The sequence below is a fragment of the Bolinopsis microptera genome, chromosome 8, assembly GCF_026151205.1.
Source record: "Bolinopsis microptera isolate Bmic1 chromosome 8, MBARI_Bmic_1.0, whole genome shotgun sequence".
NCBI lineage: Eukaryota > Metazoa > Ctenophora > Tentaculata > Lobata > Bolinopsidae > Bolinopsis > Bolinopsis microptera.
Genome location: NC_087079.1, coordinates 12791390 through 12817388, shown reverse-complemented (window position 1 = coordinate 12817388; position 25999 = coordinate 12791390). Strand labels below are relative to the sequence as shown.

At 38.4% G+C, this 25999-nt stretch overlaps 3 protein-coding genes, 1 long non-coding RNA gene and 2 other non-coding genes across 8 annotated transcripts in view; 4 read left to right on the top strand and 2 right to left on the bottom strand.

Annotated features, from left to right (window-relative positions):
- The window catches only part of LOC134819683 (pre-mRNA-processing factor 19-like), a 33002-nt gene extending 32091 nt beyond the window's left edge, over positions 1-911 (bottom strand). The window contains exon 1 of the mRNA XM_063829766.1: positions 891-911. The gene's annotated coding sequence lies outside the window, so the exon portion shown is untranslated. The remainder of the gene's footprint in view (positions 1-890) is intronic.
- Positions 912-6476: 5565 nt separating this feature from the next.
- On the top strand, positions 6477-7691 carry LOC134820231 (uncharacterized). The gene is made up of 3 exons (XR_010160855.1): positions 6477-6601; positions 6823-7082; positions 7360-7691. It is a non-coding gene; the product is annotated as an uncharacterized LOC134820231 (long non-coding RNA).
- A 3822-nt stretch (positions 7692-11513) lies between these two features.
- Positions 11514-14755, top strand: LOC134819681 (uncharacterized). The gene is made up of 4 exons (XM_063829764.1): positions 11514-11593; positions 11786-12262; positions 13831-13992; positions 14244-14755. Exons 1-4 carry the CDS (start codon positions 11536-11538, stop codon positions 14375-14377), a joined length of 831 nt encoding a protein of 276 aa, XP_063685834.1. The 5' UTR covers positions 11514-11535; the 3' UTR covers positions 14378-14755.
- The window catches only part of LOC134819680 (potassium voltage-gated channel subfamily A member 1-like), a 28323-nt gene continuing 17066 nt past the window's right edge, over positions 14743-25999 (bottom strand). For 2 of the 3 annotated variants that reach the window (XM_063829761.1, XM_063829762.1), the window contains 8 exons: positions 23540-23602; positions 23206-23313; positions 22715-22836; positions 22358-22471; positions 15764-16236; positions 15199-15368; positions 15019-15088; positions 14743-14874 (listed from right to left, as the gene is read on the bottom strand). In XM_063829761.1, the coding sequence (XP_063685831.1) occupies positions 14759-14874; positions 15019-15088; positions 15199-15368; positions 15764-16236; positions 22358-22471; positions 22715-22836; positions 23206-23313; positions 23540-23602 (1236 nt within the window). In that variant the 3' untranslated portion in view covers positions 14743-14758. Of the gene's footprint in view, positions 14875-15018; positions 15089-15198; positions 15369-15763; positions 16237-22357; positions 22472-22714; positions 22837-23205; positions 23314-23539; positions 23603-25360; positions 25511-25999 lie in introns of those variants that run through there. The other variant, XM_063829760.1, reaches the window with a different exon arrangement.
- Positions 16459-16540, top strand: Trnal-caa (transfer RNA leucine (anticodon CAA)). The gene has a single exon. It is a non-coding gene; the product is annotated as a tRNA-Leu (tRNA).
- Trnal-caa (transfer RNA leucine (anticodon CAA)) lies at positions 24352-24434 on the top strand. The gene has a single exon. It is a non-coding gene; the product is annotated as a tRNA-Leu (tRNA).

The following is a 25999-nucleotide window of genomic DNA, read 5'->3' as shown; positions in this document are numbered from 1 at the left end:
AAATGTCGAAAATTGTACTAGTCCAAAATATTGAAAGTGAAAATGTTCAAAAAATTTATTAAAATTAGTTCATCATACGTTTTACGTAATTATAAGCAGGAGTATCATGGTAGGATATGCCAATTGCATATCATTTCTGATGGTAGGATATGCCAATTGCATATCATTTCTGATAATAACTTGTCTAGGCTTGTTCCAACGTTCTGCTTGTTGATTTGATATTTGACCTAGATGTATTATACTGCTAGGCCTAAACAGTAACTGTAAACATCATCGGCCTGTTCGTATAAGCTTACACTTATTGTGTAATTACAAACTATGGCATATAAAGATTAATATCATAATTGATAATGGTAAAAGCCCAATAATAAGGATTAATTTAAATTTTCCGGCAAGATCCGGCACGTTCCGGCAACCTTATAATTATTTGCCCTTCCTAACAACCGGTTCCGGTCCGGCAAAATCCGGCTAACCGGATAATAGATATCCGGCAAAATCCGGTCCGGCAGCCAAAAGCCCATTCCGGTCGGTTCCTACTCACAATGCAATGCAACCGATCCTGATAGTGATAATTGGAAATGATAAATAATGAAATAAATTCCATTTGCATCTGTTCGCGATCTAGGATATTGAATTTCCTAAATCATCCCCAGCGCGTGGGACGCGGTTTTTCTAGTATAAAATTATTATAGTTGTGAGTTGGCAACGTTATAATTTATTTTTGTTGAACTTCGCGACTTCAACGAAGTCCTGAGGGCAAGTTTTCAAGAATTTATCAATGTTTTAGCACGTACTGATATCTGGATATTATCCGGTTGGAAGAGACAAGGACAAGTGAAACAAGGAAGTTAGGAGTAAGGGCAAATTTTCGGCGTCAACGCCATCTTCAGGCTCAAATTATTTGTTATATAGTAGTGTTGAAAGTATTAATACTTTCAACACTACTATATAACAAATAATTTGAGCCTGAAGATGGCGTTGACGCCGAAAATTTGCCCTTACTCCTAACTTCCTTGTTTCACTTGTCCTTGTCTCTTCCAACCGGATAATATCCAGATATCAGTATTTCAATCATGAGACTAATAAACAGCGAACTACTCCGTTATTTGATATTTTAGCACGTACTATTGCTTTATAATTATATTAAGATTAGAATTGTTAATTAGGGATTTTTTCAAAAAGCAACTCTCATCATCCTATGACAATTGAGTGTCGCACAGCACTTGTTTTATAGTAGCAGGAGTAGGAATCTCAAATTATTTTCTAATATAATAATATGTAGCACTAGTATATATTATGTAGTAGTATTGAAGACAAATAAAACTCACGTGTATCAAATTAAAGATATCAAACATAAAAATTTGAAATTGCCACCAGCGAGCGCGCGCAGAGCTGCTGCTAACAGTACCAATAATAATATTATAATTATAGACTTCTGAAATCGGACTCATATTATAATATAATTATAGTATTTCCTTGTTAATCATGATCTCGTGGTTGGTAAGAGTTTAACATATTTCGTAAGCAGTCTAGTGGTTCATATTCATAAAAATAACGCTTATGTAATTGCTGTGAATGATCTCTTGCTGGATTCATTTCATCACGATGCAGATATTTGTTGATACATGCTTCGGCGAAAAGTGGCATGCAACGTATGTCAAAATATTTGCTGTTATCAATATTCGTATAAATCAATTTAATGAAAAGAATAATTATGAACCTGAAACCGATAATCTTTGTTAGCTTAAAATTAAACTAAAATTACAGAGTTACATTAAAAATTAATAATTCAAATTTTTACACAATCGTAAGCTTAAATATGACCAACCTTTCAGGTGGCAACAATGGACTTAAATTTTTATCGCGTAATCAGTGAAAGATAAAAAGCATTATATTATTAACAATTAACAGTTAATAGATATTTCAAATAGAGATCAATAAACGAATATTACCACGCCGTAAAAAACGTGAATCATATCATATTTAATTTAATTTCTTCATGCTGTTTCGGACTCGATTCATCTGATTACAAAATTTGTAAAGTTCACAATCGTTTTATTTATTTAACTCACAAATTATGATTCAATAGATTCGGCTACCATGATATGAGCGAGGAAGCTATTTTCATCGACACGTGAAGACGCAAATTTCGTTTTTAATGGTCGATACTGCAAGCTGATTGTTAATCGCAGCTGGCCTATAAACGAGTATAATATATCACCACCTGTTAATTACTTTCACTAACAGATGATAAGTAATTTAAGCCTATTTAAGCTATTTATTTAAGCAATATATGCAAGCATCTGTTAAGGAAATAATTTAAATCCATATAAGGAAAATGTGGGCATGGATTATGGAATTGGAAAAGCACATAATTTATCTAAACGTTATATCAAAACCTGTGACGTCACATCAAAATTTATGACGTCACATCAAAACCTCTGACGTTACACCTCATACTCTGAATCACTGCTCAATGATTTCAAAATAAACTCTCTTCCTTCGAGATTGTCCCTTGATTTCTTATAATTGTTCCTCTTAATTTTGTCGAGGGAACGTTCCGCTACTCTTTTTAGCGACGCCAGCTTATTCCTTAGCTTTGCCTCAGCACTGAAATATAAATGAAATATAAGTGAAATATAAGTAATTTATTTAAAAGTTTACGATTTAAGAAATGTAAAAAAGATTCGGTTTGATGGCCAACAAGCGGCAGTCACATTTTTCTTTTTCTAATTCTTCTTATTTGCACATAAAGTAAGGGCCTATAACTAGACTATAGTAGGGGGTCAGTGCACGATAAAAATAAACTTGATTGACGATGTCAACCAATCGAGATCGTTGCGAAGATCGTTCGCGTTGCGAAGCTAAGATCGTTGCGACGATCGATGCGAAGCTGAAACAAGAATGCTAGTTCGCGCGGCATTCTTGCGGATTTTCAAAATATTTGTACATGTACCATTGTTTTCTAAAGACTGTGAGACATTTCACAGTACCAAATTTGACATACTTTTTTGGAATGATCAGTGAGTTTCGCCTAAGTGCCATATTTGATGGTGCGCGGCTTTTGGAGCAAAAGTAGGTGTAAAACTAAAAATCGCGTAATTTTGTGCGGCGTAATTTATTGATTTTTGTCGTATTATTTTTTCATATCTTTGGTTTCTTGAAGTTGAACGAGATCATTCTGAAAATTTGCGAAGATCTTCCAATAGGGTTACTGCATGGGTGGCGCTCAGCCGGCCTGTCATTCCGCCAAATCTTTATTCGGACTCAATTTGACCGGTTTCACTAATTCACTCGCCATGGATTATAGGAAAAGCGCGCTATTTTGTATTTCGCATTGGATATAAAGATGACCAATGATATTGCAGTGTTTAAGTCACGTGCGCGTGATATAGCGCGCTGGCGTGTGATTGAGATCAGATACAAACTTTTGTTCCTTCCTCTTTTTCACTCGCTCTCTGCATTATGCCTTCTGATAAACCTATCGCTTGCAGTTTGTTGAATATCTCTGTCATCTGTCATTTGCCTTAAAGTGATACCCTTCTCGTAAGCTTTTTTTATGGTTTCAATGTCATGAGAGCTACATGCATCCAAGAAAAATGTATGATTTTAGTACTTTTCTATGTGGCACTGTTTACTGTTTTGTATTTTGCATTGTCGACCAGGACGAAAACCAATGTAACACCGAGTTGTAAACCTGACTAGAAAACATAATTAAAGAAATTACCGCAACCTCGCACGTTAATGTTTAATTTTGAACCTTAAAACTATTGAAAAGTTTAGAATCATTGCAATCATTTCTACTGTCATTATGCGACCAACTCCTCCCTCCCTCCCTCCCTCCCTCCCTCCCTCCCTCCCTCCCTCCCTCCCTCCCTCCCTCCCTCCCTCCCTCCCTCCCTCCCTCCCTCCCTCTCTCCCTCCCTCCCTCCCTCCCTCCCTCCCTCCCTCCCTCCCTCCCTCCCTCCCTCCCTCCCTCCCTCCCTCCCTCCCTCCCTCCCTCCCTCCCTCCCTCCCTCCCTCCCTCCCTCCCTCCCTCCCTCCCTCCCTCCCTCCCTCCCTCCCTCCCTCCCTCCCTCCCTCCCTCCCTCCCTCCCTCCCTCCCTCCCTCCCTCCCTCCCTCCCTCCCTCCCTACCTCCCTCCCTCCCTCCCTCCCTCCCTCCCTCCCTCCCTCCCTGTTAAATGGTATTTGGAGATATATCTCTAAGATAATCTTGGTTTAAGCTTTTTTATGTGTAATACATAGATTCGGGTGTAGGAACCAAGGCTCCTATTTGTTCTTTTAGAGCTCCACATTTGGAAATTATGAATTTGAGTGTACTCAGTGTTATAATTGTTTGGCGTCAGCTAGACTGGCATAAGTGGTCCGCACCCGACTAACAGCCAGCCCTCTGATTGGGCAGCGTGACTGCTATTCGATAGCTTATTGGCCAGATTGCGTGTCACGTGGTACCCTACAGACGTGTGTTCAAGTTAATTTGCAGTAGAAATTCAACTGGGATGTTCGGTTTATTCTTCTTTGTTACTCCCTGTTGGCATTCTTGATCAGCGCTAATCTCGAGGGTACCAATTACCACCATTATATATTATTGCTTTCCACTATTTGGCTTTGACTGAGAGGATTCAGAATGACATCAAGACCTAAAAACCTTAGGTTCTCAACTCTACTCAGGATTGTTGTATCATGTTATTGATTTTCTGGTCAATTTCCTGGCTTTTCAACTGGTTGCTGAGGTAATTTCATTGGATCCTCCTGTCCGGGACTCCGGACAGTAATAATGGCAGGTTTGTTACTATGTATTACTGATATAAGAGTCAATTTCGTTTTGAGCCTACCGTGATCTTCATTACATCTGCTATAGTGATACCCAGTGTTATAACAGGTAGTAGATAAGCTTACTGATTGTTCTACTATAGTAACTAGTAACTAGTAACAGTTCAGTAAATACACTTTTCAGTTCAGTAAATACGCTTTTCAATACGTTGTTGCTCGCTTATCAGTTACTTATCATTACGTTGATAAGACTTGCTTGTTTAACCGGTGCCGTGGTTGTGTGATGTATAAATCTGAGAAATACGTGGCTTATAAGCTTGATGAAGTGAGGGATGATGGAGCTGAATGGATCCGGAAAACTCTCGGGCTTGTTAAATCAAATCATGTTAACGCGTGTGTAGACTGTAGCTCAGGGTTTCATTGGTAGAAGAGAAATCACTAGGGAAGTCATGGCTCAGAGTCTCAATTCTGCGTTAAAAATTATGTATAGGCAATCATTGTACATTGATCAGATGGAGAAGTATAACCAGAAATTGCACTCCGATGTAATTGACAGCCAGGGGACAATAGTTGTATTGCAGAAAGAGCTGCTAGCTGTCAAAGACGAGCAGCTTGATTACTTGAAATCTGAGGTTGTAGCATCAGTTGAGAATACTGTGAAATCCGAGTTAAAGACATACAGCGCCGCGGTAAAGGAATCAAAAACCTCAACAGCAGGTCCTTTGCTGGATTCGGATAGAAACATCTTGAAGAATGTCATTAAGGATGTTGTAGCAGAAGGAGACCGAAGTCGGAATCTGATGTTGTTTGGTCTTAAAGGAGAGAAAGGTGAGCTGTTATGTGACAAGGTCGGTCAAGTGTTGTTGGAACTTGGTGAAAAGCCAAAAATAGAAGCTAGCAGAATTGGTTTGATCAAATCCAAGGATAAGAAACAGGTGGCTGATAGACCTGTTAAGGTGACTTTGACGAGCTCTACAATCGTGCAGCAGATTTTGACTAGAGCAAGGCATCTCCGTAGCTCGGAGCATTTCGGTAAAGTCTTTATCAGTCCGGATAGGTCTCCAGAGGAACGTGCCGAACAACAAAAGCTTGTTTTAGAACTCAAGAAGAGATCAAACGACGAGCCAGATATATAAGAGATATAAGAGAGAGATATAAGAGACACTTCATTAAAGGAGGCAAAGTGTGTAGTGTGGACAAAACTGTTGTTTGAAATGTGTCAAGACAGAGTTTTGTTTGGATTTATGGATTCGTGGCTCGCTAAGATTTTAATTTTTTGATAAGCTTCTAAATCACATTCGTCTTTCAACACAAGACTGTCAGTCTTCTAGAATTTTGTTTTGATTTGTGTATTAAGCTCTGAAGTATTTAGTCTTACTTCCAGGTCCATAATTTTGCGCAGTGTACATGTATATTTTTAGAGTTATTATGGTTTTATATTAGCAGATTTAGGTATATAACTATTCTATATAATTGTATGTATGAATACTTGGGTAAACATTAACCAGTAAACGAAGCTGGTTCCAATCAGTAACTAGTAACTAGTAACTAGTAACTAGTAACTAGTAACTAGTAACTAGTAACAGTAGTAACTAATAACTAGTAACCAATGACTTTTTAGTTTAATTGGAATCTGCAGTTACTGGTTAATTTTTCTACGAATCTATTCTTGGACTAAAGTTAAACTATTAATAAAGTGATTCAGCGGCACATGAAGAAGGTTCGAGAAGAGCGTACTAAGAAGTTCCTGGAACGTTGCCAGAAGTCCCCCCATGGTACTGAGTTTTTCCACCCGGAGGCTTCCCTGTAATAATGTCATGTTGCAGGTTTGTTACAATCGATCGTAACTTATATAATAATATTCTATTAACTTATGTTAAACTTAATATCATAACTTAAAACAATTATTGTTCCGGACGGTAGTGATATTGCGGGGTGTAACAAGCTTACAGTTATAACCTCACTTTATTAATAATTGTTTGGTGTAATAATTGTTTTGTTAAACTGATGATTGTTTGTGTATTTCTCAAACTAACATATTGGTCAGGCATGTACGGAGACCTCCCTGCTAGCTCCAGCTCCTACAAGGACCTAATCCTTCTGATAGAGAAACTGATAGAACTCCTCAGTCCTCAAGTCTTCCACTGGTAAAGACTGCAGTTTGTACGAGCTGGAGCTCTTGTTTCACCCCAGGGTGGAAAAGTGGTACGCTAGTCCAGACCATGGAACATCAACGTCCTGCTGTTATTCAGAGCACTGATGTGGCTGGATGGAAACCAACCTCTAAAATTAGACTTGTTCTTCCCGGTACGTGGTGTTTGTGGGAAGAGTGCCGTTAATAAAAATTAATCTTCTTTTCCTGTAGCTTATATATCCTAATATTGAACCCGTCTCTGACCCTGATCTAATACTGTAGTAATTATAGTGAGTAAGATAGAAGTAGTTAATAAACCTCTCCAAAAACGGTCGACAGGTCGTGGCTAAGTAATGAACGAACGAGAGCTCATTTTTGTCACGTGACAGCACTACTATAAAATATCCCTTATTATACATTCCCTACTCTGTGATCACCCTCCCCCCTCAGATATTCTAGAAGAGGAAGGAGAGAAGGAGGAACCACACAAAGGAATGTACAACGTGTCAGGAGGAGACCTCATCACCCAAATCTACACCGCCTCCGGGCAACTACTGGACCTCACCTACCGGGCTGGCCGGCTCTATTATACCTCACCTACCGGGCTAATACACGGGTCTTCATAGTGATATGACTGTGATTTCGAATAAACTGATATTTACTGACATTTTTGGTCAGGTTCATGGTTAGGACATTGGACAGTTGTTATTTTTTACTTAGTTTGGTAATGTTATAATATTCTTGATGTCAACTGTTTTATAGCGTAAATATTCTGTTATTCTAACAGCACCGTCATAAAAGTGTTTTAATCCTTCGAACATATGTAGCTGATAAAATAACATATTGTAAAATTATTGAAATGTGACGTGCTCTGGTATACGTATATAATATATCGACTATATATTATGGTAGAATCTAGGTAGATAAGAATCTGGTAGAATGTAGAATGTGGATCTATTTAACAGTTGGAGCTGAAGCACGTTTAAGAGTCAAATCGATTTCAATTTCAATTGCCCTTTTCAGAAATCTCACCGTTGATAAACAGAGCTACAAATCTAAACAATTGTGAGATTTATCCTTGGCCGTGTAACAACTTGAAATAGTGGTATCTGTTCGCGATGAAAAACTGAAAACAATTCGATATTGATTTATTATACTGCTTATATTTTACCCTTGACCAACAAGATCTATAAAACCTTAAATGAATTAAAACTTGCAGGAATAATTTTATTGCATATTATTGATAATTCGTGAATTTATGCAACCTACAGTGCCTAAAATTCAATTAGCTAATTACCGGCCATGCATTGCATAAACCATATTATAGCCCATTCGGCCATTTCGGTCACAAATCGGAGCTTAAATTGAGTTTATTGCACGCGCGGTGGACAAATTGTGTGAAAACAACTGTGCTGTCACAAATAATGCGCGTTATTGAGGTGACCAATGAAATCACGGCATTAAAAACACGTGATAGCGCGCTGGCGAGTGAATTAGTAAAATCCCAAAAGTGGCTGTAAAAGTCGCGTAATTTGACCAAATTCGTCCAAATTTGACCATTTTTGTCGTATTATTCGGATTTATCTTCAGTTCCTTGAATGAGATCATTCTGGAAATTGGCGACGACCTTCCAATAGGGCTTTTACAACTGTCCGAAAAATTTGGTGGATATCGGAGTTGATATAGTGATCAAAATGGGGCAAAATACGCTGCTTTTAGCTGTAACATAATGTCTGATGGTTGGATATGCTTTAAATTTTTCGGACACTTTCCTTGTAAGTCTATAAGTAAGCTTACCAATTTTTGTTGCAATTGGAGGTCGGGAAGGATACTTAATATCTATTTGATTGAAGAAAATTGTGCTGGCCGAAATTAGCGCTAAAAAACCATCCTACGGCTACAGTCGGCACGCGCGGCTCAATGTCGATGGCGCACTACCTACTATTAGTAGGTACTCTGTTCATTATTAGCCAAAAATATTTTTCGGTTTTTCTAAGTGTAGTGAAAAAAGTTTTGATTTTTAGGGATTTGAGTTAAAATGTGACGAAAAATATGCATTTCAAGATTTTAGAAATACATTTTTTAAAAAGAAATATCCGGCAAAAATTTTTGAAATCGGAGCCGGAGCCGGAACCGGATATTGAAGCCGGATATCCGACCGGATCCGGATTCAGCCGGATATCCGGTCGGTCCCTAATTGTGAGAATGCATATTCTGAATTCTCACATGTGAGATCAAGTTGATCAGCTGCCTGCTCATTTAGATTTATAGAGCCGAGCGTTTTATATTTCAGTTCAATCTTACTGGGCGGTGCTCAGCCATTCCGCCGAATCTTTATGATATTATGAGCATATAAAATAAAATAGCCTGGGGTAATATTTTGAATTAAACTTTTCGAGCGTGCTAAATCACTCTACAGTCGATCTTCGAGATTGTTCTAAAAGGGCCCCCGACGGTTGTAACCGAATCACCCCCCATGACATAGGGTTAAAATGCTCCCCTGACGAGATATTCATGGCGAAAAACTGTCTCGATCACGTGATATGACCGTATAAGGAAGTTAGTCTAATTTCGCGTTAGGGTTAGGGTTTCAGCATATGTTTTTGTTAAGGATTGGGTTAGGGTTAGGGTTGGGATCAGATTAGAGGGTTAGGGTTTCGAAAAGTCGTTCAGAACCAGCTAGAGAAAGGGTTGAAAAAGTCACGTGACAGTCGAGTGTAGAGTGATTAATCATCATCCTAAACTTTTAATAGCTCTGCCTTTAGCTCTTCACAGTCACTTTTGATCTTACTCCAGCTAGTAGTAGTAGCAGGGAGGAGTTGAGTGTGCACTTCGATGACCGATGTATAGAGTTTTTTGCTAATGAATAATGAATATGATTAAATAAGGGTCATTGGTAACTCAAATCACTGCACCGAGGGTCGCATGTTGTGTCACTGTCACTAGTAGTAGTCCCAACCCTGTGGAGCCGCGCCCATATTTCATATATATCAGGATCGTATATGAGAAATTTGTATTTCAGCTTTTGAAGGTCTTAGAGACTAAAACTTTAGCTTAAAATGACCGCAATGCACATGTTTATGTTGCAGCACTATAAAAGTATAAACTGTATAAAGGTAATTCACTCATAAAAGCTCAGATTGCTTATTTTTGGAAAATATTCAGAAATTTTCTGGGGCGTGAGTACATCAACCGTAAGGTCACAAACGTAAGAGGAAACGAAATTTGATCATTATAGTTCATACTCTGTCTGTTTCATAGTATAAACAAACTAACCAGGAACCAATATTTGGTTTAGAGCTCTCACAGACCAATTAGATGGTCTGCTATTTCATTTTTCGTTTCCGGTTCCCTAGATAACTGCTAGCTCTTCTGATCGTGATTGGTGACGTGTCTTTAGCTGCTATACCAGTACCGATGAAGTATAATATAAACAAACTAACAAGGTTTTCTTGAAGCTTTGAAGGAAACAATAATTGGTTTAGAGCTCTCGCAGACCAATTAGATTTAGATGGTCTGCTATTTCATAAATTTCGTTACTGGTTCCCTAAACAGTTAAATCACTGCTAGCTCTTCTCGTGATTGGTGAGTGGTGATGTGTGTCGTGTTTTTATAGAGTTATAGCTTCGTTGATCTTCTCACTTGTTTTTCAGAGTTCGAAAATAATTTTTCCCGCATGTATTATATCTTTACTAGAAACCCGCAAGTCGAAAACTTTGTTCGAGGAAATTTTAAAAATCAGTAATTATGTTTTAATTTATTTTTATCATACAGCTCTGTTATACTTATACTGTAGAACTCATGGATTTTATCTGACAATGACGACAAAGTTGTAAATATTCAAATTCCCTAAAAAACACTTTCTACTCTACCGCATCGAGAAATATGAATCACAACCAAACTTATAAATATTTATATAGTCATGGCGTGAGCGTAAATGTGAGCTAGTTGTCAGTTGTGATCTAGTTGCGAAGTTTATATGACGTATCATAAAGCATGGCAACTCGTGTTGCTAATCTGTTCTTGCTCGCGCACGTGCAATTTCTTGATGTTGCTAAGCAACGGTCGACGCCATTTACCTTTGCTAAAATAACAACATTATTCTAACGTTTATTTTAACTCACTTCTGACGTTAATTATAGAAAAGCTAAAGCCTTAATCAAAATTCTAAGAATGCTATATAATATATATAATATAGCCTATTCCTATCATTTTTTTACAACCCTGCTATGCTAAAAATGGCGAGGTTTCAACTCCATTTGCGAGCTGAAATTGTTGACACCAGAGGGTCATTTTAGGTCGATTTTCAGTGTTTTGTCCCCGTTGCCAGGGGGATTTCGTCAAGTTTAAAATATAGTATTTTTAATTCTATAGATATACACAGGTTGAGAAATTCCAAAACTTCCTTTGGACCCTCGGGATCCGGAGCAGAAAATGCCCATAAGGAACATTGATTGCAAAAGCGTTGTTAATTTTTGATTTATCTGATTCCTGTCTACTGATATTGCGAATTCTTTTCTACGATTCACTTTTATCTTCATATGATACAATTTTAACCAGAATTGTTTTAATTTTTTTCTGAAATTTACATGAATCAATATTGTAGGTATCGGCAAAGAAGCTGAGATGATCTATCCAATAGCAGTAATTCTTGCTTTATCATCACTCGACACAGTGAAATCAGGTATCAAATGTTACCCAGTACCCAAGGCCCTGAGTCCTTAACATGAGTTTCTTGGTCTCTCGATTAAAACAGATTCAAAGAATTGTATAATTGTGTATTCGCACGTACTTTTGTCTTTTAAAGAGTTTTGCCGGTGGGCAGTCTGTACCATGAGTCCCTAGCTAAATCAACTAAACAGATTAATTTTCACAGAGATACAATGGAAAACAGTCCTGCTTGATGCTATGGGGTCACAAGGGCAAACAGCTATTCCACACAGCTTCGAGAGAACTGCAATACAGATAAAAACTGACCTTAATGATTACAAAAAAAATAATAGAAATGCAAAACTCATCGTGGATTTCTATGCGGGAAAAGAAAAGCAAGGGGGGTTAATCGTGAACCTTATCCAGGATCAACAAGATACTTACAAGATAAACAATTGCCAGACCGGTCTTACCCCTTTTCCCGCGAACATGCCCAGTACTGAAACTGCGAAATTGTGGAGTATTCTTGTCACCACAGGAGCACAACCGTCCATTAAAGTCCAGGTCAACGGAGTGGAAGTGATCAACTTACTCATCTCAGACGATACATGTGCTTACTCAAACTGGAAAAATTACTGGACAGAAGAGATTGATCTGCTGGGATTTAACTCATGGCAGGGAGGGTTTTCCGGTTACCATCTAGGTATATATTATAAATTAGGTATAGGTGGTACCTTATAAGCTTATACAGTTATACCTAATAAATTAACTGTAAAAAGGGGATGTGGGGTGGTGTGAGAGTGGGGTTGGGTGGGGGTGGTGGGGTGGTGTGGGGTTGGGTGGGAGTGGGTGGGAGTGGTGGGGTGGTGGGAGTGGGGTTGGGTGGGGTGGTGGGGTGATGTGGGAGTGGGGTTGGGTGGGGTGGTGTGGGAGTGGAGCTTCAGAACTACCAGTAATATAGGGTCTCCTTTTTATAACAATATCCCGATTTATTGTAACTAACAGGAACCTGTCTTACTCTAAAGTGGTGTCAAGACTCAAGAGACTAAAATAATTATTACCTATCTAATTCGCGTTTTTGACACAATTTTTGGGTATTTTTTAATATTATTATTATATATTTATGGGTATTTTTTTGTGAAACTTGATTTCGAGATAGCAGTTGACCAACAAACTAAGACCAGTGACCGAACTTTTGAGGGGGTCCCGGACCCCAACCGCCAAACGGTGCGCGAAGGGCAGCCACGCCCATATTTGGTCCAAATTAGGCCCAATTTAGCCAAATACCCTGAACGTGCCCAAAACCCAGGTTTATGGTGCTCTACTTGTAGCTAGTGGTCTCTTGAACTCGTATATGAAATTTCATCAAGATTGGACAAAAAATGACTGAGTTATGAGCCAAAAACCATATGCCCATATTTGGGCATACGCACCAAATTTGGTAGATTTCGTCCCATAAATTGGTCAAATATCAATATTTTTGAATGAAACTTACTTTTTATGAAAGATAAGCCTAAACTACATATTCTCTGTAGGTTACAGCTTTATTTCTGTTTAAATATGGATACTAAGGCGAAAAAACCACAAAAAATGAACTAAATTGCCCATATCTCGGTTTGCGATATTCGCGGAATTGAATCATAACAACTCCATGAGTTTTCAAAATTTTTGCATGAAATTTTCGGAATCGACTCAAAATCGTATTTCAACCTTATTTTGAGAACGAATTTTTGATTTAGGCCTAAAAAAATTTGGCGGCCAAATTCTGAATTTTTGTAATAAAATTTTGGAATTTGGCCGCAAAAATTAAAGCCTCTGATCCGTAGAGCAGAATCAAACTGCTTGGTTTGCCAGACTAGGACCAGACAAATTATAGGACTGATTAAGTCAGTTTTTATGCCAGTGTTGCTTGGACATTCTGGAACAATGACAAGGCTACTTGCAGCGGAACATTTTTGCGATATAATATCTACCAAACTGTTTGATTTACTCTCTTGTGTGCAAGTATTACAAATCAAGTCATTTCTAATCATGAACGGGATTATATACTATATAATAATGTATATTATGATTGTATACTAGATCATGGCTATCATATAATTACAGGGTCTGGGTATACAATATACATACCATATGCTATAATGAAGGTTTTTGTTTTCAATCGAGTTTGGTTTGGTTCGGTTTTAGAACTACCGTTTCATATTACTTTTCCGCATATGTTGTCATGCTTTAACATATTATGTTAAACCATTATAAATTCCAAATTTTCAGATTCATGCTATTGGGGCCATTACTTGGATGCTGATGCTGATTGCCAAGAGTGTCCTGCAGATCATTGGAGTGCAGACGCCGGCGATACTGCCTGCACACCTTGTCCAGCAGGAACTCACGTGGGCGCAGGATTGGGATTAGCTGAAAGTGACTGCACAGAGAGTAAGTCAAATTTAGTTATTTGGGTTTCATTCCCTTGTTGTTGTGTTACACAATGAAGCAAATGACAAATGAAATGTTCGTACTGTAGAAAGTTGTGCATCACACTCATGTCAGCTGCGACCTAAGCCGTTTAATTTAGCTAATCCTCTGCTTGTAGTTATAGCTCAGATGTTTTTAAACATTTTAGCCCAATATTAGCTGTTATTGCCTGCGTTATATTTTACTGAATTTAGTAAATTATTTACTTACAGACGGAGACGAGACAGACGGAGACGAGACAGACGGAGACGAGACAAAGTCTGAACACAAATACTCTCAATCAGTTGCCCACAAATTGAGCGCTCTTCTTGTCGTTCTCCTGTTTGCTTTGAACATGACCATCTAAACTTGTTGAGGCCTGCATGAATGGTTGAACTATAATGCATGACGTTAGAAAAATATGAACTCAAACTTTTAAGCACGCGATATGAATATTCCATATATATATTTCATGTATATATAGAGTGTATGAACATCATATGATTATAGTTCTGCAAAAGCACGCTCTAAAATCTACATGCTAAAAGTAAAAAAGTCAAGATTCCACATTTTTTTGTTTTCTTCTGTTTAGTAAGTTTCGAATAAGAAAATCGGTGTAGTAGTTTCCTTGTCACCATGTATCTATTTATATACATTATGTTAATGAGGAATCAACTATACAGCATAAATATACTCAATATATTCTGTAGATAATTGCAAGGCTTGTTTTTCATTCGTTTTTTAGGTCTCATAGTTTGTCCTTGTATTTAGCATAGACTCTTGTAAATTTGCTGACAATCACCGTTACTGGGAGCGCGATCACTATCATGCTGAACATCATACAGATTGAGGCTATCAATTTTCCTGGAAGAGTAAAAGTTATTAACCCAATTAATGCATGGAAATTTACAGTGCAATTCGAATCAGTAACTAACATCAAATCACCATTACACACAACGCATATTATTATCAAGGAACAAAAGGATCGCTTTATTAAAACACACTTACCGAATGGGGTTAGAGGAACCATGTCTCCATACCCAACAGTACTCATTGTCACTACTGCCCACCACGAGCTCTGAGAAAGTAACTGTGATTGCTTTAGTACTATACTAGCACAATAATAACTTATTAGCTTAACTTTCAGTAAATGGTGATAGAAATATACTGCTATTTAATCAAGTATACCTCTAGTATGGATCTAAACTTGCTCTCGTCTGCGGAACCAACCAAGTCTTCTTTGAATTCCAAGTAGTACATTATAGAACCGAATATGATAACTCCTATGAACCAGAAGAAAAGTAAGAGTGCTAACTCGTTTACACTGGCTGCTAGAGTCTTTGTTACTATCACAATACCTATGGAAGTGTAATCTGTTGTAGTTCACAAGAGCGTTCAATCAACTTAAAGTAACTAACAGGAATCCGTCTAAGTTATATGCGCGGACGGATTAAAGTTATATGCGCCTGTCAGTGACCGTATATAAATACTGACTGATATGTAATCACTAGTCTATCTTTTAATTAATGCTGGCAATAAAATATGTAACCTATCATTTTGTATCTCAAATTCTCCATAGGAAAGATGCACTCATTGGAGTTTAATACTTCGGTGACCGAAGTATGAGACCGAAGTTCGGTTTCACGTCGTTCGGTCGTTTACGAGTCTATATACAAGAACCTGCAATTAATGATTCTGCAACATTATTTAAGTTTTGACTTTAACTAATGACATATCAAGAAAGTATTCTTACCTTTGGAATGCCTTGCAAGCTTTAGGACTCTAATCACTCTTAGAACCCTCAAAACTACAAGAGCTTCTCCCCCTTTATTCTCTGCTGTCATAAACTGTATGAAGAACGGCAGGACAGTGACTAAGTCTATCCAGTTCATGGCAGTCTTTATGAAGAGAAACTTGTCAGGACAGCAGATGAATCTAGCGATGAGCTCAATAGTGAAGAACATGATACAAACTGTTTCTATTATTTTGAAGGTCGTTTTCTGGCTGTTTGGCTCCTTTGAATCAATGGCTTTTTTGATTTCTGGCATTGTCTCCACGATAAAGAGGGCAACTGCTAGAGTAATGGCCAAAACATCAAGAATAGCCCATACACGTGCAGCTTTAGAAGAGTCAGGTTCTTCGAAGAAATCCCAACATTTCCGTAAAAAGGTTTTATCTGCGTCTGAGATCGAATCTTTATCTTCATCATCCATGTTCTCTACATATCTGAAAAATGAATCCTATGCACTGTTATGAAACAGAAGTTTGTCTTGGCTGTTGTCTTGGCATTCGAATAATTCGATAAGTTTAACTGATTTTTTTGGTTGCAGAAAGAAAAAAAAAACATTAAATACCTGCAGCTACTCAAAATCCATGTATGGAAAAGTGATAAAGTGACTCTAGGCTCTATTCAGTGGTGTAAAATCTGCAAAATTATTATTGAAACATGTCAGGATGGCCGAGTGGTTAGGCGCCAGATTCAAACTCTGGTCCACGAATGTGGGCGTGGGTTCAAATCCCACTTCTGACAAATTCCTTTTTTTAACCGCATTTTAAACAATCTACTATTATATGTTAAAAAAATTGAGAACACCCTTCAAACTTTTATCAAAATTGTATCCTTGACCTTAATTAGCTCATTTCCACAATTATATGCAACAGGCGATCTATACTATATTATTCATGAAGGGATGACATTAGATACAAGGTTGTCAAATACGTCAAATTTTCGTGAAAGAATACGACGTATTCGGTTCTAATAAAGAATACGTCGTAATACGCCGTAATACGGTAATTTATATGGATTGTTAAATACGTCCACGAATACGCCATAATACGGCAAGTTTCCATAAACGATATTTTATGATCGTCGCCGATAATCGCTTATTGAGCGCTTTTTCGGCGCTTTTTTAAAAAGAAACCGTTTACAATCGCTTTTTTTACGATTATAAACGGTTCAAAAAAAATCGCTTATAATCGACTATAATTGGTGTCATAATTCAAAAAAAGCGCTTTTTTGAATTTAAAAGCGCTTATAAGCGCTTTTAAGCGCTTACTAGCGTCGCTGAGCGATTTGAAAGCGGTTTTCCAGTAGGATTAGCGCCAAAAACGGGTGGATAAGCGGTTGGCCGGATAAGCAATTCGTAGGCGCTTTTTTGAACCATTTATAAGCGATTATAAGCGCTTATAATTGGGGTGCAATTTAGCTGTTTGTAAAGCGCAAATAAAGCGCTTATAAGCGCTTTTAAAATTGAGTCAGGAAAACGCTATATTACATCTTATAACCGCTTATAATCGATTATAAGCGTTTTTTTAGAAATCGCTTATAACGGCTAATTCATCGCTATTTCACCGCTTTTACCGCTTTTCCTATCATCCATGACCAGGTGAGCAGGAATTAAAAAGCGCTTATAAGCGCTTTTTCGATGCTGCCCCTAGCCTGGTCGGAACGGGGTAGTGCCCGGAATTTAAAAGCGCTTATAAGCGATTTCTCAATTCCCCTTAACCTGGTTGGAACTTTCATGTGCTTTTCTGAGCAACCTGGGGTGCACCGGCAGAGTCAGGATTTAAAAGCGCTTATAGGCGCTTATGATCGCTTTTCTACCACTTTTCCTATCACCCATGGCATGGGTTGGCAAGAATTATAAAGCGCTTATAAGCGTTTTTCAATGCTGCCCCTTACCTGGTCGGAACGGGGGAGTGCCCGGAATAAAAAAGCGCTTTTTAAATGCTGCCCCTAACCTGGTCGGAACTGGAAATCAGAGTGCCCGCTTATAAGTGCTTTTCTGAGCAACCTGGGGTGCACTGGCAGAGTCAGGATTAAAAAGCATTATGATCGCTTTTCTACCGCTTTTTCTATCACCCATGGCCTGGTTGGCAAGAATTATAAAGCGCTTATAAGCGTTTTTTCAATGCTGCCCCTAACCTGTTTGGAACGGGGGTGTGCCCGGAATTAAAAAGCGCTTATAAACGATTTCTCAATTCTCTTCAACCTGGTCGGAACTGGAGAGTGCCCACTTGCATGTGCTTTTTTGAGCAACCTGGGGTGCACCGGCAGAGTCAGGATTTAAAAGCGCTTATAGGCGCTTATGATTGCTTTTCTACCGCTTTTCCCATCACCCAAGGCCTGGTTGGCAAGAATTATAAAGCGCTTATAAGCTTTTTTTCAATGCTGCCCCTAACCTGGTCGGAACGGGGGAGTGCCTGGAATTAATAAGCGCTTATAAGCGATTTCTCAATTCCCCTTAACCTGGTCGGAACTAGAAATCAGAGTGCCCGCTTATAAGTGCTTTTCTGTGCAACCTGGGGTGCACCGGCAGAGTCAGGATTTAAAAGCGCTTATAGGCGCTTATGATCGCTTTTCTACCGCTTTTCCCATTACCTAACCATGTGCTTTCGCGCCACTTCGGGCGCGCTTGTTTCACAAGCAACAAGTACGTCAAGAAGTGAGTGGGCGCGCGCTACTGCAAGCGCAAGGGCTCTGGATAGAGCAAATGGCACCCAGCTAGTGAGGCGAAACTCACTGATCTTTCCAAAAAGGTATGACAAATTTGGTATTGTGAAAATTCTCACAGTCTCTAGAAAACAGTGTTACAAAAAAATTTTAAAATCTGAGCAAGTTTATTTTATCGTCCACCCCTAATCCAAAGCCGTTGAGCTTTGATCTAGCCGCCAACCCTCCATCGATTTTGGCAACCATATATTGGTTCCCAAAATTTCCCGCACTTTGCAGTTTCTGCAGTAGGGGTAATTAGGTATAAACTACAGTACAGCTGTACTTACAATCACATTCACAAGCATGCAAGCTCACCTGGTCCAATGAGCCTAGCGGGAAACAAAAAACGTTTTAATTAGTTTGTTAAACGAAGTGTCGTACGTCACCTTAAGATCGGGTGACAGGGTGCTTACAATTCGCGTTACTGGGCGGCGCTCAGCCTGTCATTATCTGCATTCCGCCAAATCTTTATTCGGGCTGAGTGAATTACGACTTTCATCGCCCTAAAAAAGTGCGAATGCTCATTGGACTAGCATTCACGTGATCGTTCAGAACCAATTAGAGCCGCGCAAAAGATCACGTGCACGCCAACTACCAATAAAAAAGAAGTGACGTATGCACTACAAGAGCCGCGCGCTGAGTTAGATTGTAAAATCTGATTATTTGATTGTAAAATCGCATAAACACGCCTATTTGCGCGTTTTAGAGGGTTTAATTACGCCAGGCTATGCTTATGAACATACTAGCTTGGGGTCACCTGGTAAAATTCGCGCCACTTGTTTCACAAGTAAAGAAAAGCATCAACTCGCCTTCGTGCGCGCGCCCGCAGTATTCATGTTGCCACGCGCGACGTCAGATTGCAGATATGAGGACAAAATTTTGACACCCAATATAAAATTGCTTAGATCCGTGCCCAGGCTGCAAACATTTTTTCGCACAAGTACCGCCTCTGTGTCACCGGGAGGTGGGGCGCCACTGCAAGCGTAAAAACCCGGGTACTTAAACATTAAAGCAATCCGATTATTTTAAGAGTCAATGTTAGCGCGCGCCGTATTTGTGCGAAGCGCAATGTTGAACGTGATTGCGAGAATTGACGGGTGACACTCGTAAAATATTTGTTCCATATATTGGAGTCCAACTCGGCTTTTACTAATTCGCTCGCCCAAAAATTTCACGTGACTTTGGTTTTTATGGTTTTGCAGCCGTACAAAACGGTTTTACATAAATCCTAATCCCAACCCTAACCCTAACCATAACCCCGAAGTTAACCATAACCCGTTCCACAAGCCTAACCCTAACCCGGGCCCTAAACAATCGAATTCGTATTTTACTAGCCTAGCCTGTCACGTGACCAAAACGGATTTTTGCCCATAACTCTCCAGGGAAGCATTTTAACCCTACGTCATGGGGGGTGATTCGGAATCAGCGTCCAAAAATACACATATATAGATCATTTTCATGCCCCAAAGGGCCTTTTCACAAGAATTTCCTTAAAATTTGGGCAAGCGATTTAGTAGAAGCGGTAGAAAAGCGATCATAAGCGCCTATAAGCGCTTTTAAATCCTGATTCTGCCGGTGACCCCAGGTTGCACAGAAAAGCACTTATAACTATAAGCGGGCACACTGATTTCCAGTTCTGACCAGGTTAAGGGGAATTGAGAAATCGCTTATAAGCGCAGCATTAAAAAAGCGCTAATGAGCGCTTTTTAATTCCGGGCACTCCCCCGTTCCGACCAGGTTAGTGGCAGCATTGAAAAAGCGCTTATAAGCGCTTTCTAATTCTTGCCAACCAGGCCATGGGTGATAGGAAAAGCGGTAGAAAAGCGATCATATGCGCTTTCAATTCCGGGCACACCCCTGTTCCGAACAGGTTAGGGGCAGCATTGAAAAAACGCTTATAAGCGCTTTATAATTCTTGCCAACCAGGCCATGGGTGATAGAAAAAGCGGTAGAAAAGCGATCATAAGCGCCTATAAGCGCTTTTAAATCCTGACTCTGCCGGTGCACCCCAGGTTGCTCAGAAAATCACATGCAAGTTCCGACCAGGTTAAGGGGAATTGAGAAATCGCTTATAAGCGCTTTTTAATTCCGGGCACTCCCCCGTTCCGACCAGGTTAGTGGCAGCATTGAAAAAGCGCTTATAAGCGCTTTTTAATTCCGGGCACACTCCTGTTCCGAACAGGTTAGGGGCAGCATTGAAAAAACGCTTATAAGCGCTTTATAATTCTTGCCAACCAGGCCATGGGTGATAGAAAAAGCGGTAGAAAAGCGATCATAAGCGCCTATAAGCGCTTTTAAATCCTGACTCTGCCTGTGCACCCCAGGTTGCTCATAAAAGCACATGAAAGTTCCAACCAGGTTAAGGGGAATTGAGAAATCGCTTATAAGCGCTTTTAAATTCCGGGCACTACCCCGTTCCGACCAGGCTAGGGGCAGCATCGAAAAAGCGCTTATAAGCGCTTTTTAATTCCTGCTCACCTGGCCATGGATGATAGGAAAAGCGGTAAAAGCGGTGAAATAGCGATGAATTAGCTGTTATAAGCGATTTCTGAAAAAACGCTTATAATCGATTATAAGCGGTTGTAAGATGTAATATAGCGTTTTCCTGACTCAATTTTAAAAGCGCTTATAAGCGCTTTATTTGCGCTTTACAAACAGCTAAATTGCACCCCAATTATAAGCGCTTATAATCGCTTATAAATGGTTCAAAAAAGCGCCTACGAATCGCTTATCCGGCCAACCGCTTATCCACCCGTTTTTGGCGCTAATCCTACTGGAAAACCGCTTTCAAATCGCTCAGCGACGCTAGTAAGCGCTTAAAAGCGCTTATAAGCGCTTTTAAATTCAAAAAAGCGCTTTTTTGAATTATGACACCAATTATAGTCGATTATAAGCGATTTTTTTTGAACCGTTTATAATCGTAAAAAAAGCGATTGTAAACGGTTTTTTTTTAAAAAAGCGCCGAAAAAGCGCTCAATAAGCGATTATCGGCGACGATCATAAAATATCGTTTATGGAAACTTGCCCATAATACGCCGTAATACGCTAATTTGTCAAAATTAAACATTACAGCTGCGCGCCACCCTCATCATTGATCATGCATTAAAGGAGTGCAGTTATACATGATAACTTAAATTTGTAATCAAATTTCATGGATAATCCGATAAGCTAACATTTTTTGCGAAATTATCAATTACATATTAATACATATTTAATGATTTTGATGTTCAGAATTTAAAGACCGTCCGCGATCAATTTCAACTTCAAGCCAAAAGCCGCGTAACAACTTGCCGGTTGCGAGGTACGACACACCTTTTCGTAATACGTCAATTTTCGAGGATTAATACGTATTCGTATTCCAATACGTATTCCCTCCTAATACGTATTTAACAACCTTACTGGGCCGCGCTCAGCCTGTCATTCCGCCTAATCTCTATTCGGTTTTTTCTTTAATGTTGTTTACCAACATTAAAGCCTGGGGTCCTCAGGTAATTAACAACCTTGATTAGATACACGTACCTGCAGCTACTCACACTCCATGACATTCCGAAATGATGACGCAAGCTCTATATAAGCGGTATAAAGGTGGTAAATTCTTATCAAAACATGTCAGGATGGCCGAGTGGTCTAAGGCTCGAAAAGTGGTCTAAGTCTCAAAAAGTCCACCTGTACGAGTGAACATTTTGGTCCACGAATGTGGGGCGTGGGTTCAAATCCCACTTCTGACAACTTTTATATTATTTAAAACTGATTTAAATCAATCTACTATTATATGTATTCGAGTTGAATTTTTGAGCTGTTATTATGTCAATACCACTGCACCAACTTAAGTAATAAGTTTTTTTTCCTTACTTTTCGTAATGGTCCTCAAGTTTGAAAAAGCGAATTTCCTCCGAAAATTGTTCTTCTGTCACACAGGTAGGTCGGTAGAACTTTCCTTGGCTTTGGTAGAAGTATAGTATTGCGCTGAAATGAATTAAAAACTATTACTTTCACCTCCTTAAACAATTATCAAAAATAAATAGCATCAATGTAACCAGTAACGAAATTATCTTAAAATAAGTATTTTGTATTTCATTTCAGAAATCGAAAACCTGAATATGGACGGTTCCTGATTCCTAACGATTAATTATCTTTGGACCAAAATAAAAAATAGTCGATTTGAAATTCTCCTCAAAAATGTCTGATTTTTAAGACGAATTGAAGAACCTGAAAATAAGTCGATTCCTCTCGAAGAAGTACTCATTCCTATCTTCCAAGTAATACTTCCTCAGATCATTTTCTGAACCCAACAATGTATCGCTGTATCTGCTTAATGTCGTCAAGGTTACCTTGTAAAGTTACCGGTTTCTGTTTACAAGGTAACAAGGTTACCTTGAAACTTTAAAACGTTGTTGTTGTTTTTTCATTATACGAGGAGTGCCGTCTACTTTTAATGCGGAAAGAGAATTAACAAAAACAAAAACAAACAAAAAACCAAATATTATATGGTACAACTACAAGTTCAATAGAAAAATATCATTGAACGAAAATTTGAAATAGCTCTGTACAAATCGAGGTGTAACGATTAACCACCTTAAGAAGCTGCAGAAGTAATTATACTAATTACACTAAGTATACTAATTATATTAATCATACTAATCATACTAATTATACTAATGCATATAACAGCTGTTGATTAATACATTTTGAAATGATACCTCAAAGTAACCTCCACTTATGTTTAGGCGGATTATGTCGTCTGTGTCACAGCCAATGCTAGTTGAGGATGAATTATCTGACGGGAGATCATGTTTCGAGGGGCCATTCTGAGGGACGTGGTTGTATTTTTGTCTGTTCGTTGTTGTCAAGATTTTAAAGGTATTTGAGTGTTAAGAGCATCATGTATTCTAAATACTATTCATGGCCATGCGCACTCCTTAAAATTCAAATGATATTTATCTTAATTATATTAATTTATATCCGCATCAATAAGTGTTACAAAATCTAGCCCACTTCTTATTTGTAAATATCTTTTAAAGCTACACTTCAAACCTCAGGTGTAATAGAAGAATTCTGTAGGTCATTTTTGTGATTTCCTTCGTTGGGGACAGACAACTGAAATATGTTAAGGTGCTAATTCATTCGGAAACATGTACTGATATATTCTGTGGAGTGTAGGTACATTTTAGTATTATAATAATCTTGATAGTGTGACATAGTGAGCTCAAAAGCTATAACTACATTTGTGACCAGTTTAATGTTTAAAATTTCATTAAACCTGAAGAATGGATGAGAAATAAATGTATCTTGTCAAACAATTGAATAAGTCTTCACTGATAAATTAAAATGAACTAATCGTCATGATGAAGGGACTAGTGGCCTTGCATCTGAAATTTATGAAAGCTCGAAAAAAACAAGAATCATATAATCTCACATAATGAGCATAATATCTAATAATAAAATTGGATATAGAATTAAAAAATAAAGCAAGATAAGTTTGACATTTAACATTGACAGCAGAAACTCGTCAAATATGTTCTGTCACGATGATCTTTTTCCTCCATCCTCCATATAAAGGCCATATTGCAAGGTACGTGATCGTCTCGCGGTTATTGTTCGCTATTGGCTGACCAGCTGCAGTTAACTGCCAGATTAATTTTGTAGCTTACTTTATAATTTTACGTTTTTCTGTGGCAAAATTTGCAGTGTTCTTACAATTATGGATGATAACATAACGTTATATTATCCATGAGAGGATGACATTAGATACCTGCAGCTACTCAAAATCCATGTATGGAAATAATGATAAAGTGACGCAGGCTCTATTCAGCGGTATAAAATTTGCAAAATTATTATTAAAACATGTCAGGATGGCCGAGTGGTTAAGGCGCCAGATTCAAACTCTGGTCCACGAATGTGGGCGTGGGTTCAAATCCCACTTCTGACAAATTCCTTTTTTTTAACCGCATTTTAAACAATCTACTATTATGAAACTATGCTTGGTGTAGCTCGTTGGGATAGTATAGGAATTTTAGTTCCTATAGTTGGGAATAAGGTAGTTGTCTGTTCACAGATCGCCCTCTAAAAAACTTACAAGGAAATATTTCCTGTAGATCCTTGGTATATAAGCAACATTTGACAGAACATAGTGTGGAGTGAGCTATGTGCCCATCCTTGGAGAACCCGGTGGATGTCCTTGCTGTACGGCAGTGTTAAACAAGGAACTGAAATCGAGGGGTTCCGTTCAGGCCCTTCACACTTTATTTCTGTCTAGTTCTAATGTACCGTCACAATAGTGACTTTAAATATATGTATTCGAGTTGCATTTTTGAGCTGTCACTAATTCTTGAATTAATAATGTTTTTCTTTACTTTTCGTAATTGTCCTCAAGTTTCAAAAGCGAATTACCTTTGAAATTGTTCCTCTGTCACACAGGTACACTACAGATTTCTGTGGCAAAATGTGTAGTGTTCCCGTTTATTGCGACTATCAAAGGCTCTTATCAGGATAAGGAATTGTTCTACTTTCCAATGTAATTAGATGTAACATCATCGTATTCATTATTATTTTACATTAAACTTTAATTAAGGTGCAAACTAACATGTTGACTGCATAAAGGATTAATTATCGAAAAGTTCAGCCATACTTATTGATTATTTTGAAAACTAAGTTAAGCAATTAAATGCAATGGCAAATATCTTGGCTGCATTGATAAGTTTTGGTTGGAGAGGCGGATCAATACACGAGAATAAAATATAGGCTCTAGAAATCTTTAAATTATTCATCTTAAAAGAACCTCTCAAATCATTTGTTTTATATAAGTGTTTGAGAATTTAAAAAATTAATATTGAACAGTTCCTGCCATAAACTCACAAAACTAGTTCGTAAAAGTTTGGCCACATCAGCAGAGTTTGAGGGTAAGCCTTTGTTCCTCGTTTTCCTCGTAGGAATTGGAGTCATTGTTGGGCTCACAGTAACATAGCTCGGCTTAAACATCACTACCGCACATTGGTCATGCACACAGCAGCTGGAACATTATAAAAATAAATTGCAAACATCATGGTCGTCATAAACACTCACATATCTGTTGGGTCGGAATTTGGAAAATTCGGCAGAGTTAGCTGGCAGACTTTTTCTCTTTTGTCTTACAGATATCGGAGACCTTAAATCCGGAATCACGGCTACATAGCTTGTTTTGAACATCACGGCAAGCTTAGGTTACAGGAAGACAGAATACTGGAACGTTGAAAGCGTCAAATTTAATTGCTTAACCGTCCGTTCCCAAACTACAGTCAACAGTGTATAAATGATTTTGTTGATCAGCATCAATGAAAAGTGAAACGACGGTAGTAAAAAGACCTATTATTAAAGTTAATCTATGGATTGACAAATTTATGACTATGACTAATTTAACCGTTTAAGTTAGTGTATGTCACCGAGTGATGACTAATACTGATTGCCAAAAATCTAAAACAGAAACAATGATGTAAATCAGGCATAAAATTAATTCAA

Bases quoted from the DNA above. Each gene is read 5' to 3' on its own strand.
- LOC134819681 (XM_063829764.1), top strand. From the start codon at position 11,536: ATGATCTATCCAATAGCAGTAATTCTTGCTTTATCATCACTCGACACA. The intron at 12,263-13,830 runs GTATATATTATA...CCAAATTTTCAG, and splicing joins GTTTTCCGGTTACCATCTAG to ATTCATGCTATTGGGGCCAT. The intron at 13,993-14,243 runs GTAAGTCAAATT...ATTTACTTACAG, and splicing joins TGAAAGTGACTGCACAGAGA to ACGGAGACGAGACAGACGGA.